This window comes from Microtus pennsylvanicus, chromosome 2 (genome assembly GCF_037038515.1).
Source record: "Microtus pennsylvanicus isolate mMicPen1 chromosome 2, mMicPen1.hap1, whole genome shotgun sequence".
NCBI lineage: Eukaryota > Metazoa > Chordata > Mammalia > Rodentia > Cricetidae > Microtus > Microtus pennsylvanicus.
In genome coordinates, this window is record NC_134580.1 from 105,211,792 (window position 1) to 105,224,627 (window position 12,836).

A 12,836-nucleotide genomic window follows, 5' to 3' on the forward strand; every position below is an offset into this window, starting at 1 on the left:
ACACGCCTGCGCAGACCGCACAGGAGGCTGGTGAAAGGCTGGCCGCGGAAAGCTGGCGCGGAAATCTCTCATCGAAGTCTACTCTCAGTGAGCTTGAGCCCCCCCTCCCCCCCCCCCCCCCGGGTGAGCATGCTGAAGAAGTTTGAAAACACCCCGGCGCCGAGCGCTAGGTGCGGAGTGGGACGTGTGGATCCCAGCGGGCAAAAGCTGTTTTCCTGGAATTTGGGTTTTAATGGGGAGGTTTCTGAGGAAGCAAGGTGCTTTGCCCTAAGAGACTTGTGCTACGTGTATAGCAAAATGTTGCCCTTATTGGAAGCTCCAAGCAGGCAAGAAGAAAAGTAAAGCAGTGACTGCATGTGTACACAGCGCCCCAAGCATTGTGTACACATGGGTATACACCTCCAAGAGCATCGTGTGTGCATGTATACACACATACCAGAGCGTTGTTTACCTGTGTATACATCCCAGAACACTGAGCGTCCGTATATGTGTACACCTCCAAGAGCATTGTGTATGTGTTTACACTTCCAAGAGTATACATGTGTACACACATCCCAGAGCATTGTGTATACCTTTGTGTATACACACACATCCCAGAACATTGTATATGCATGTGTCTATATGTACATACCACATCATTAGGAGTACATGTGTGTATGCACACACACCAGAGCATTGCATATGCACATGCACACACTGCAAATTGTTGTTTGAGCTTGTGTATATACACCAGAGCATTGTGTATTCATATGTCTACACGCGTGTGCACATGTGCACATACACACACATTTTAAAATGAAGGACATTTTTGTCCACATTCTTGTGAAAAGCTTTTTGGAAACCATCTACCTACCTCTCTTTTTTTTAAAAAAAAAAAGGAGGGCTGAAGTGTAGCTTTATTTATTTATTTTGGTTTTTCGAGACAGGGTTTCTCTGTAACTTTGGAGCCTGTCCTGGAACTAGCTCTTGTAGACCAGGCTGGCCTCAAACTCACAGAGATCCACCTGCCTCTGCCTCCCGAGTGCTGGGATTAAAGGCGTGCACCACCACCAGCCGGCTTAAGGTGTAGCTTTTTAACATCCTTTATTATGCCCAAATCCACAGGGTCCTCCACAAAAGCCATCAAAGGACACCAAGTCCCATATGTAAAAGCAAAGAGCCTTTATTTTAATCAAATTTGCAAACTCGGTCTCTCCACATGTCCAACATATTGGAATAACCGGAGAGCCCCAAGCTCAGTTAGAATTGGGTTTTTATAGTAGTAAAGGTGGGGGTGAGGGGTCTCTGAGGTTCAGGACCCCTGACTGACCGACATTTGTCTAGGGGCATCCTGGTGAGGTGCGCAGGTGATCCTGTCTACGGGGGTTGGAATGCCAGGCATTTGCTTTGAGTGGTGTTCTTGGGTGGACGTCCAGCAATCTTGTGGTTCCTCCTGCAGCCAGGCGTTGTCTCAGACTCCAGACTCCATTTAAATTCATTGATGGCCAGAGTCCCAGGTGATACTGGTTGGAAGTAAAGGACTTCCTTTGGGTGACCTGCCCAGACTTAGATTATCATGGCTGGCCCCCACACCTTGACATCATCCGCTGCCAACTAAAGGTCGTTAGTGCCCCTCCCTCCTTTTGATAACCAAAGCTCTGCCCACTGTTGAAAGCTACTTCAAGAAAAATTATTTTATGTGCGTGGGTGTTTTGCCTGTTCTTGTATGTTCACCACATGCATGGCTGCTGCCTGATGAGGTCAGAAGGAGTTAGATCACCTGGAACTGGAGTTACAGGTGTTTGTGAGCCACCATGTGGGTTCTGGAATTCACTTCGTAGACCAGACTGGCCTCGAACCCATAGAGATCAGGCTGCCTCCCAAGTGTTAGGGTCAAAGGTGTGCACCACCACTGACCCGCTAAAGCTATTTGGTTTTTACATGAACTTGTTTTCCCAGGACCACTTTAGGATGATATAATCCCAGCACTCGGGAGGCAGAGGCAGGCGGATCTCTGTGAGTTCAAGACCAGCCTGGTCTACAAGAGCTAGTTCCAGGACAGGCTCCAAAGCCACAGAGAAACCCTGTCTCGAAAAAAAAAATGGTGTAAACATGGCTCCAGACCGTAGTAGACCCCCAGACCTTAGCACAACTGACTCCACTACAGAAATGCCACTCCGGGCTGTAAAACAGCATGCAGACAATACAACCAGCCAAGATGAAAACAAAGACTTAATCCATCCAAGTCCATAGTCCTGGGAAAGTCTCTAAATGTGCTAACCTGGCTTTTGGCTTTTACAGTTACACTTCTGGCTGACAGTTCTTGTTAACTGAAGTATGTTAACCCAAGACATGGATATTATGCTAAAAAGCTCACCCTGAGAGAGGCTTGGAGCTACACTACATAGAATCCCAAACACTCAGTTAACAGCAGACTAACACAGACTTCCTATGAGCTTAAACTCCCGTCTGAGCAATCCTCTCTGGTGGGTACGCCATGGCAGTGGAACTACGGGAAGAAAAGATTACAGTGTTCCTCACCTTCCTGGATGCTACTGTCAGCCACCCAGGAACTGCACATCAGCTCCCAGGACTGGATGCTCCCCCACCTTATCCATTACTAAGCTTTAAGCCCATGAAAAATCTCTGCAGGCCCCTCACCTTTCCATCCACCTCACCCCTTTACCAGTGAGCCTAGAACAGTGTTTGTCAAGTACAACTCTGACCTCGTTCCCACTTGTCCGCTACCACTTCCTCCCAGAAGTCTAAAACCCCTTCAAAGGTTCCTTTGTTCTGGGAACTTCCAAAGGGACCTACGAGCTCTACAGGGTTTGCCCCGCCCCCACCCCCATAGGCTCTTCAGCCTCATTTTGATCTTGTCCTCTCTCTTCCTCCACCCATTCAGGCCTTTTTTCAGACTTGCCTTCACCCTGCCTGCTCCTACCACAGTCTCTCTGCAAATATGTTCTTTTCCATCTAGAATTCTGTCCATCTTCCTCCAGTTAGCGCCAGTCAGGTTATGGCTCCTGCTGGTTCCCCAGGAAAGCCTTCCCGGATACACTGAAGGCTGCTTATTGGAGGCTTTGATGTTCAAACTAAGAGCAACAAGCATTGGAGGAGTAGCAGGTGGCTCTGAATTAGAGTTCCTGAAGAATTGGGTTGGAACCTCTGACAAAGGAAAGATACTAGGTGGCCGACCCACTGGACAAGGCTGGAGGCTATTCTGGGGCTATAATGATCCTCCTAGGCTGCCTGCTTGGCTCTGCCCGCTCTGTGCCAGCTCCATACTCAGTGTTCTGTGGGCTGAGCATGCCCAGAGCAGGCAGGTCTCTCACATCTATTCTGAATGCCGCCTTTGTTTTGGAGTTAAGGCTACTGAGGGTGCCAAAAGATTAAGTGATTTATCATTGGTATCAGAGGCATGTGAAACTCGATTCCTCTGTTTGTACAGAAGTGGTCGGCCCCTCCCCCCACCAGATTCTACTTCCTTAAAATCCAACAGAAACAACCTTAGCTTGGGTGAGGAACAATAGTTAACCAATTGGCTAAACAAGCAACCTTTGGCTACAAATTCGCTGACTTTTCATCAAGTTACTGAGACCAAAAGGGATTGGTCACAGGGTAAAGGAGGTCTTTAATCCCTGCACTCCCTGAGGTGGAGGCAGAGGCAGGTGCATCTCTGCCAGCCAGAGTCAGTTCCAGGATAATCAGGGACACCCTGTATCAAAACACTGAAGGAAAAAAAAAGAGGAAATTGCTTTTGGCGTCTGAGCAAATGCTTTCAATTTTGATATGCAATATGAAATCCCTCATCTCCTAAATCCTGGGCTATGAACAATTTAACTTTCAAACAATAACATACTGCCCTGATCTTAAAACTAATAGATGCATTTTGTTTCACTGAGCTATTGGACCGGTTAATCTTGTTTCATTTCAAAGCCCACAGTTAAAGGTTGCTAGGGCGGGTACGTTATTTCAGGTGCAGCCACTCACAAGGTGCGCGACCATAGGGAAATTGTGCACCCTCTCTATGCCTGCTTCTTCATATGAACAACAAAGATCCTATGTGGGACTGCAGGATGAGGAGTGGCTGGATTCCGAAATGTAAACAACAGTGCCGACAACACTCAGTGAGCTCCAACGATTCCCATCCCTGGAACTGGCGAGCATCCTGGGGGCTTGCCAGGTTCTGTATCACAATCAAGTTTAGCTTCCTATCTGGAGAGGTTCCCCATGTCATTGTTAGGAATATTCCCAGTGCACCCCAGGTCTGTTCTTTCCATTACTCACCCCCCCCACACACACACCCTGTACGCTTTCTTGTACCTTCTGCCCCACCCAAGCTTTGCTGACTATTCCCTTTGTAGACTTCTCCCCACTCATAATTTCACGTTTTCTTTCTTGCCTGTTAGATGAGAAGCCCCGCAGACCTAGCAATCATACCACCTTCTTCCTACCCCAGCAGACTCCTAGAGCGTGCTGTTTATGCTTACTAAGAGCTTTTCATTTGGTGGAGAGCTGGATTTAGGTACCCTGGAAATAACTTAGATGCTCCTTAACTTTATGAGTGATTCTTTCCTGGCCACTGGCCATGCCACTGGAAACCACAGGGCAAACCACAGCTTTAAGGTGCACTGAGAAACATCAGGATATACTAGCTAGAGCTGTCAGAAACAAGAACTTCTTGGGAGAGGTATGGACGAATGTGGTGAGTGAACAGATTCTAATTCATACAGAAAACAGCCTCAGTTTTTATTGGAGTTAAGACAGAAGTGGATAGTTTTCTAAAAAGTATTTGGACATTCGAAAAACAGAACTCTCACCTGCACGGAGCCAGCCCCGCATCCTCTTACCTGGAAAGCAGGTAACATGGGAGCACAGTACCTCTCTGTAGCAAGAATTTCAAACATTGACTGACATCAGCTTTTATTTTCGCTAGGGTGGGGAGGGTGTGGGTTCCTCAACAGATGCACCAAAGTCTAGCATTTCACAGCCCCTTCCTCACCAACTGCAGAAGGCAGGGCAAACGAAGGGCCAGGGTCTCCTTCCCAGATTTCCTGGCAATGTTGGGCACAGAACAACCTTGATGTTTCAAAAACAACCACACCCTTGGCTATTACTTAATACTCAAGCATGCTGAAGGTTTAGAATAAGGAGAGAACACACCAATCATTCTCTAGAATCAGAACTCTTAGGCCTGAACTGCTTCACAGACCTTCCTGTCCAGCCCTGGCAATGGGCCTAGATTGTGATGATCCTCTTTTCAAAATCACAAAGTTCAAGTAATCTCTTTGTCATCTCTGAAGAGAGAATACAAAGTCATCACCAGAGGAGTGCACGTGGCAGCTCAGCCTTCCCACTGAACAGACAGGCAGCTCTCTCAGATTTAGACTGCTCCTCTCAGAGCCTGTGAGAGAGCAGCAGCAGAGCTTCCCACACCGCTCCAGGCACACAGAGGTCATCAGTTGTTGCTGAGGTTATCTCAATTATGGGACGGGTCACCATTAACTTAACACTTATGAATCAAAAACTAACAAATATTTGGGTAGTACTAGGGCTTTCCTCAGATACATAAAGATAACTATGAATTTGTATGAAAATAGGGAGACAGAGGCAGGCAAATCTCTAAGTTAGAGGACAGCCTGGTCTACAAAGCCAGTTCCAGGACAGCCACGGCCACACAGAGAAACCGTCTCAAAAAAGAAAGAAAAAGAAAAAAAGAGAAAAGAAAGTAGGAAAAAAACAGAAGAGAAGAAGAAAAGAAAGAAACCAGGCAGTGGTAGTGCACGCCTTTAATCCCTGCATGTGGGAGGCAGAGACAGGCAGATTTCCAAGTTCAAGACCAGCCTGGCCTACAGAGCAAGTTCCAGGTCAGCCAGGGCTATGTAGAGAGACCCTGTCTCAAAAAAAAAGGCAAAAAACAAAAAAATAGAAAAGACATAATTTCACACTAGGGAGGTTATGAAAACCTCCATCCTGAAGTATGTGCTGCGTCTGTTGGTTCGAGGGAGGAAAGCTGGATGCACCAGTTTGGGTAGGAATTAAGCTAACAGTGCCTTTCAAAGGGACAGCGGAGCAAGTCACAGAAAGAAGCCAGCTAGGATGGCGCTCTCTCTGGAGCTTGTGCTGCCAGTGGTGACGCAGAAACACAACTGAACAGGATCTCCTCAGCAGCAAACTCCTCCCATGACAGCTGCTTCCATGTACTTTTACTTTCTCTGGGTCCTGACTCAAGTCAGGAGACTAAAAACATCAGCCATCCCAGCCCTCAGACTAGGCTCCATTGGCTGGGGCCTTCTTCACAGGCTCCTAAGAACGGCTTACTCTCCCGTGGTCCCCACGGGCAAGGTGAAGGTCACAGACACCTCTGGCTGTGTGAGAAATAAGCTTTTGTAGCCCGAGGAATCAGAAAGAACTTCTCCTATTTTTTTTTTTTTAATGGCCTTTCCATTAAAGTCCTCCATCCGGTGGGGAGCAAGGCAGAGTTTTCACCTGGGCCAAAAGGTTGTGGAATTCCTCCATGGCCTGTGTGTGCGCCACTGGATTCAGCACCAGGTGTTGGAAAAGATTGACAGGCTCAGCATTCCGGAATGTCTTAGGGATCGGGATGGTCAGGGGCAGGAAGGTGTTGCCAATGAGGAAATGATGGAGAGACCTTTGCTGGAGGCCCTGGCCTAAGAAGCAGAGAAGGTCCTGGAGCCGCCGGGACAGCATGCAGTGCTGCCAGTCCGTCAGAGGCCGTTGGAGCAGCAAGTGCATGAGGGCTGTTTTGAAGTGGTAGGAGGTAAGGATGGGGCGGGTCGCTCCTGGGGGTAACCTCGTGTGGTCCTGAAGACTCAAGATGATCTGCAGGCACTTGAGGTGGCAGGTGTTCTCAGGGGCAAAGCGTCCCACCAGCTTCAGAAACAAGTGCTCACAAGCCGCGAAGGACTCAGGCCAGTCCACACTGGTGAGCTGCTCTAGGTCTGGGGCCTGACTCACCAGGTAGACCAAGGTATCTTCCCGTTGCACCCCAAGAACCAAACTGATGGATAGGAAGCGGCCTGAGCGGTAATCCAACCTGAGCTTGCAGGAGGTGGTAGATGGTGGGAGGGTGAGCTTGAAGTCATATTTGTGGGCCACTAGGGCCCAAGCATTGCTCACCATGTTGCGGAACCACTGCACGGTCTTACACACGTCCAGGTGCGAGCCGGTGCAGAGAGCCGCCTTGATGGAGCTACACTCGTTCAAGATGGCTGAGTGGTCCCTGCGGTGGCACACCAGACACAGCACATCCCCCAGGAGCTTCTCCTGTTTGCACCTGCATCCCGAGTCCACCCTCACAGAGCCGCAACGACGGCCCAGGGCCGGATCTCTCATCTCCAAGACAAACCTAGTGCCCTGCGGAGGGGCAATGGGCACCAGGACACCAAATTTCTGCGTCTCGTGGAGGGTTCCCCACTTCTCAAAGGCAGCTCCAATGCCCTGGCAGTCCTCCAGCTGCGGGTGAGCCTCCTGGCGGCTGAGCACCCGACAGGCCTCAATGAGATCGTCCACAAAGCTCTCCACAAACTCACAGGTGCAGGGCAGGTCGCGGATGGCATTTTGGATATAATGTTTGTAAAAGGACTCCAGGGCTTCCTGGGAGGGAAAATCAGAGAGCCAGGTGTAAGAGGTGGCAGGCACAACGCGGATCTCTTCCTCTTCCTCCTCGCTGCTCGAGTCAAAGGCTGGCTCGTGCTGCATGTTCTGTCGCAGGAGCTCAAAGATGAGAAAAAGGCAAAAGAGGCCCGTGTTCCACAGGTTCCCCAGCATCCAGCGCAGAGGCCCCCCACCTTGGTCACCGGCCTGGAACGGCCATCCCATGTCCTTCTTCCCCAGCACTAGCTGATCAGTGGATGTGTCTCCTCTCCAGAAGTTCTCCGCTTTCTGCTTCTGCTCAGCGGCTCGCCTTCTCTCCTCAAACTCTATCTCTAGCTGCCGCATCTCCTCGCTCATTCGCTTCTCCAACTGCCGGCTCCGGGCCAGTGTGTCCAGGTCCATCCGGTCACTGACCATCAGGGGGTGGTGAACAACGTACATCACTGCCAAGAAGAGCAGGCTTATCACAGCCATGGAGGCCTCTGCATCTGGAGAAGGAGGGTGGGAGTCAGTGGTGACTTTCTGGCCCCATCGATTCTCCAGGACATAGTCCCTAGAGCCCTGGTCCCTCAAATCCTGGATGCTGACTACTCAAGAGGAACAGAAAGTGCATAGAGCTGGGTTTGGACGGAGCAAGAGTGGTCGGCCTCAGACGAGGTTTAGGGAAGGGAAGTGGAGACAGCAGGATGTACCCTGCCTGAGTCACCTGCTTTCCTTCCACATCCTGTGGGTGCTATTTAGGCTGCCAGAGGGTGAACACGAGTCTGTTTTTTTATTCCAGTATAATATGGGGAGGGGGACCCTTACAGTGGGGTGGCCTCACCCGACTCATCAGTCCACCTCGGGCACCAGATATGCCCTGCCAGGCCCAGAGGCTCCCTTCCACAGGCAGAAAACACAGAATCTGTCCGGGCAATATCTTCCCCATCCTTGGGTAGCCAACCTCAGTCCCTAGCTGCAGCATCCCACTTCCTCTGTGACTTCATAACCCTGCCCTGTGTCATTAGACCATTCAGCCTCAGCACTCTGCCCTGCAGGAGCCAGACAGGCACGATGCTGAGGTTCTGAGGCAGGTTAGCAGATGGCCATCGGTCCAGCCGCACTTCCCAGCCCAGGAAAGTACCTGCAGAATCGAGTGGCCAAGACCCAACTGACAGACGGTAGCAGAGATTCCCTGGCCCTCCCACCAACCACTGAAGCCTGAAACTTCCGGCCTTCACCCCAGTAATTCACCAGCCACTGGGCTTCCTGAGCCATGAAGGGCAGGGCACTGTGAACACGGAGTTCAGGTGAGGGGCTCTTCTCCCTTTGGAACTGAGCCAACTGCCCTTTCCATGAGCCCTGCTCCAAATTACCAGGGCCACAGGGATCTGCCTAAAAGTGGAGTCCTCTCTGCCCTCAGTAACTTCCCCAAATTCCACTCCCAGGCAGTACATTCTCACCTCTCTTCTGCCTCAATTAAACACCCAGACTAAGGGCTTCTCTTGGGATTTGGGGCCACCTTACTCACGGTCTCTGTTAAGAGCAAGAGAGCATTCTTAAGGACACAGCGCGGCCTGGCCCCCCCTGCCTTCTTCCGGGCGTGCACGATGCTCCCAGTTCATAGCTGGCACAAACTACGGGAGTGGTCCCGACGTGCTCTTTCTGGTGTACAGACTATGTCTCCGACAGACCAGAGTCTGCGGGCTGTGGACTGCTGCGACTACCACGCGGTGCCAGTCGCGAAGAACTCATGCAATCCACAGCGGTTCCCGCCTCAGGGGTTCCGCCCCGGCAAGCTCCACCCCTTGCTCAAAGCCACGAGGCGGGGCCTGGGGCAGAGGCTCAACCAGAACTGAGGCCCTCCCGCAGAGCGTACACCTTTCTTCCCTAGCCTGTCTCCCTTGGGTTTGAAGGGACAGCAGAGCATCTGTGGCTACCCTCTCACAGCCACTCTGCTTCGTTCGGTGGCACAAGGCTGAACTGCCTGCTGCCACCCTCACCAAGGTTCTTCCTGGACAATGTATACTTACTGAGAATTTGGGTGGGAAGCTGATGGAGACAGAACTAGGAACCACGGGGAAAAGCTAGTCTCACTTCTCTCTGGCTTATGCAAGGTGAAAAAGGAGATGTGTTTAGGTACCCAGTAATATGCATCATTTGATGGGAAAGATGACTCAGTGGGTGGACTGCCTCCTGGCCAAGCTTGAAAATGTTAGTTTGGGTCCCCAGGCATATACCTCTAACCCCAAAGTTGAAAGGACACACTAGGTAGGTCCACTGAGCTTAAGTGGCCAATGAGTGTAAGGTTTTATTAAGAGATCCTGTCTCTTGCCTTTAATTCCAGTACTTAGGAGGCAGAGGCAGGTGGATCTCTGTGAGTTCGAAGCCAGCCTGGTCTACAGTGTGAGCTCATGATGTTGACCTATGGCCTCCACAGGTACACAGGAGGCAGGTGCACACATACACATGCAACACCACACATACACAAGCACGCACATACACAGGTATATGCATACACCACTACAGACCTCACCTCCAGACCATGCCCAGAATCATGAATCTTTTTCCCAATCATAGTGACTCTTAGGAAAGGAGATCTGTCGCTCAAAGAGCTGCCTTGGAGCCTTGTTTGCCACTCACTAGTCACATAAAAGTAAGAATCCTAAACCTAGTCAGACAGTGGTGGTACCTGCCTTTAAACCCAGCCCTCAGGAGCAAGAGGCAGGCAGATCTCTTGAGTTCAAGTCCAGCCTGGTCTACAGAGTGAGTTCCAGTACAGTCAGCGCTACACAGAGAAACCCTGTCTCAAACAAAACAAAAGTAAAAGAATTCTAACCCTCCAGACAGCTCTGCTGATCATACATTATATCAAAGAGAACTTCATAAAGTATAAAGGCTAGATAAGGTTTAGTACACGTTAAACATGCCGACAAGGGCCTGATGGTTGAGAGCCCTGACTGTTCTTCTGAAGGACCCAGGTTCAATTCTCAGCACCCACATGGTGCTTACAACTGTCTGTAACTCATGCATGCTATGCATAGACATAGGTAGGCAAAACACAAAAAATAAATCTGGGGAGATGGCTCAGCTGGAAAGGACACTTGCCTTTCCAGAGGACACTCGTTTGGTTCCCAGCACCCTCAAGGTGGCTCTGTAACTTCAGTTCCAGGGAACCCAACAATCTGACACCCTTTTCTGTCTCTATGGACTCTAGGTGCAGAATGCCCATCCACACAAGTGGGCGAAACACACCTAAGCAGCTTTTAAAAGTAAAGCAGTCTTTTAAAAAGGGAGATGCCAACAAGCTATAGAACTATTATTCCACTTAAAGATCATACTTGAATTGACAAAATCTTAGTGTCAAAAAATCTTTGGGGTTTTTTTTGTTTGTTTGTTTGTTTTTGTTTTTTCTTTTGACTTTGTTTCCCAACTTGTTTTGTTTGCAGATAGGGTATCACTATGTAGCCCTTTACTGGCGTGGCCCACAGAGATCCACCTGCCTCTGCCTCCCATGTGCTGGAATTAGTGTGTGTTACCATGCCCAGCTCCAAGATGTATTTTTGTATTTATTTGTTTGTTTAGAGACAGGGTTTCTCTATGTTGTCCTGGCTGTCCTGGAACTTGCTCTGTAAACCAGGCTGGCCTCAAGTTCACAGAGATCTGCCAGTGTCTGCCTCCTGAGTGCTGGAATTAAAGACATGGACCACCACCACTCGGTTCTGTTTTTATTTTTATTTTATTTTTTGGTTTTTCTTTTTTTGGGGGGGGGCGGTTTCAAGACAGGGTTTCTCTGTAGCTTTGGTGCCAGTCCTGGAAGTAGCTCTTGTAGACCAGGCTGGCCTCGAACTCCCGGAGATCCGTCTGCCTCTGCCTCCCGAGTGCTGGGATTAAAGGCATGTGCCACCACCGCCCGGCTATTTTTTGGTTTTTCAAGACAGGGTTTCTCTGTGTAGCTTTGGAGCCTATCCTGGAACTTGCTGGCTATAGTCCAGGCTGGCCTTGAACTCACAGAGATCCACGCTCCTCTGCCCCCCAAGTGCTGGGATTAAATGCTGCATGCAGCACCACCGCCCAGCTTATATTTATTTCTTATGTGTGTGAGTGTTTTCCTGTGTGTATGTCTTTGCACCATGTATGGTGCCTGGTACCCAAGAAGTGATGGGGGAGAGTCTTCTGTTTTGTGTTAATTTCATTGGTTAAATGAAGAGACTGCCTTGGCCCTTTAATAGGACATAAAATTAGGTAGGCGGAGTAAACAGAACAGAATGCTGGGAGAAAGAAGCTGAGTCAAGGAGTCGCCATGATTCACCTACTGGACACAGACGCAGGTTAAGATCTTCCCTGGTAAGACACCTCGTGGTGTTACAGGGATATTAGAAATGGGTTAGGTCAATATGTAAGAGCTAGCCAATAAGAGGCTGGAACTAATGGGCCAGGCAGTGTTTAAAAGAATACAGTTTCCGTGTAATTATTTCAGGGCATAAGCTAGCCATGCAGGCAACCAGGTGCCAGGGACGCAGCCTCGCCACTCTTACTACAACAAAGAAGGTCAGAAGATCCCCTGGAATTGGTGCTGGGAACTCCTCTTAGATCCTCTGCAAGAGCAACAAGTGCTCTTAACAGCTGAGCCATCTCTCTAGACCCCTCCAACCTGTACTTTGTAATTTAGGAGTGAGGAAAAACAGGAAACCCTCCAGAGTTTGTGCTGATGGCTGATGTCATACGAGTGACAAGTGAAAATAGCTGTAACGTGGCTCATTTTAACAAATCAGCTCTAGCACTGTAGGTACTCATGCTTGCTAGGCAAAGAAATACTGCAGATTTTCTGTGAAATAGATTTAGCTGTAGCCTTTAAAAACTTTTATTGTAAGCCAGACATCTTTCACAGGAATATAACCCCAGAATTTGGGGAGAGTTGAGGCAGGGGATAAGTTCAAGGCCAGTCTAAGCTCCGTGAGAGAGACCCTGTAAAAGCTGGACAGGTGCTGGGAGCACAAAGATCCCCTGGGTCACAGATAAGCATTAGGGAAACCAGGAATGTTAAACACACAGGGCTTTCTCTTCTGTAGAAGAGATGTATAATTGATTTCTGAACAGAAGGCTGGAAATGGGGGTGGCTAATAACCCAGATAATCCTTGCTCTATTCATATGGATAGGAGCTCCCCCAAGCTCCGACAACCAGGAGCGGAGGCGGCAAATCATCCAGATGACCTCTGTGCTATCTGTGTGACTGAGACTACACCAGACCCTCTCC

The 12,836-nt window shown here is 49.5% G+C and overlaps 1 protein-coding gene across 2 annotated transcripts; it reads right to left on the reverse strand.

Moving 5' to 3' along the window:
* Positions 1-1,174: 1,174 nt before the first annotated feature.
* Positions 1,175-9,346, reverse strand: Itpripl1 (ITPRIP like 1). 2 transcript variants are annotated; one of them, XM_075962078.1, is made up of 2 exons: positions 9,110-9,346; positions 1,175-8,087 (listed from the first exon to the last, which is right to left on the reverse strand). In XM_075962078.1, the coding sequence occupies exon 2, from the start codon at positions 8,071-8,073 to the stop codon at positions 6,430-6,432; it is 1,644 nt and encodes a 547-aa protein (XP_075818193.1). In that variant the 5' UTR covers positions 8,074-8,087; positions 9,110-9,346; the 3' UTR covers positions 1,175-6,429. The 2 variants fall into 2 exon arrangements, with proteins under 2 accessions (XP_075818193.1, XP_075818194.1); XM_075962079.1 differs by having other exon boundaries at positions 9,042-9,346.
* Between the last annotated feature and the right edge of the window lie 3,490 nt (positions 9,347-12,836).

Coding starts and splice junctions, on each gene's coding strand:
- Itpripl1 (XM_075962078.1), bottom strand. CDS start 8,073: ATGGCTGTGATAAGCCTGCTCTTCTTGGCAGTGATGTACGTTGTTCAC.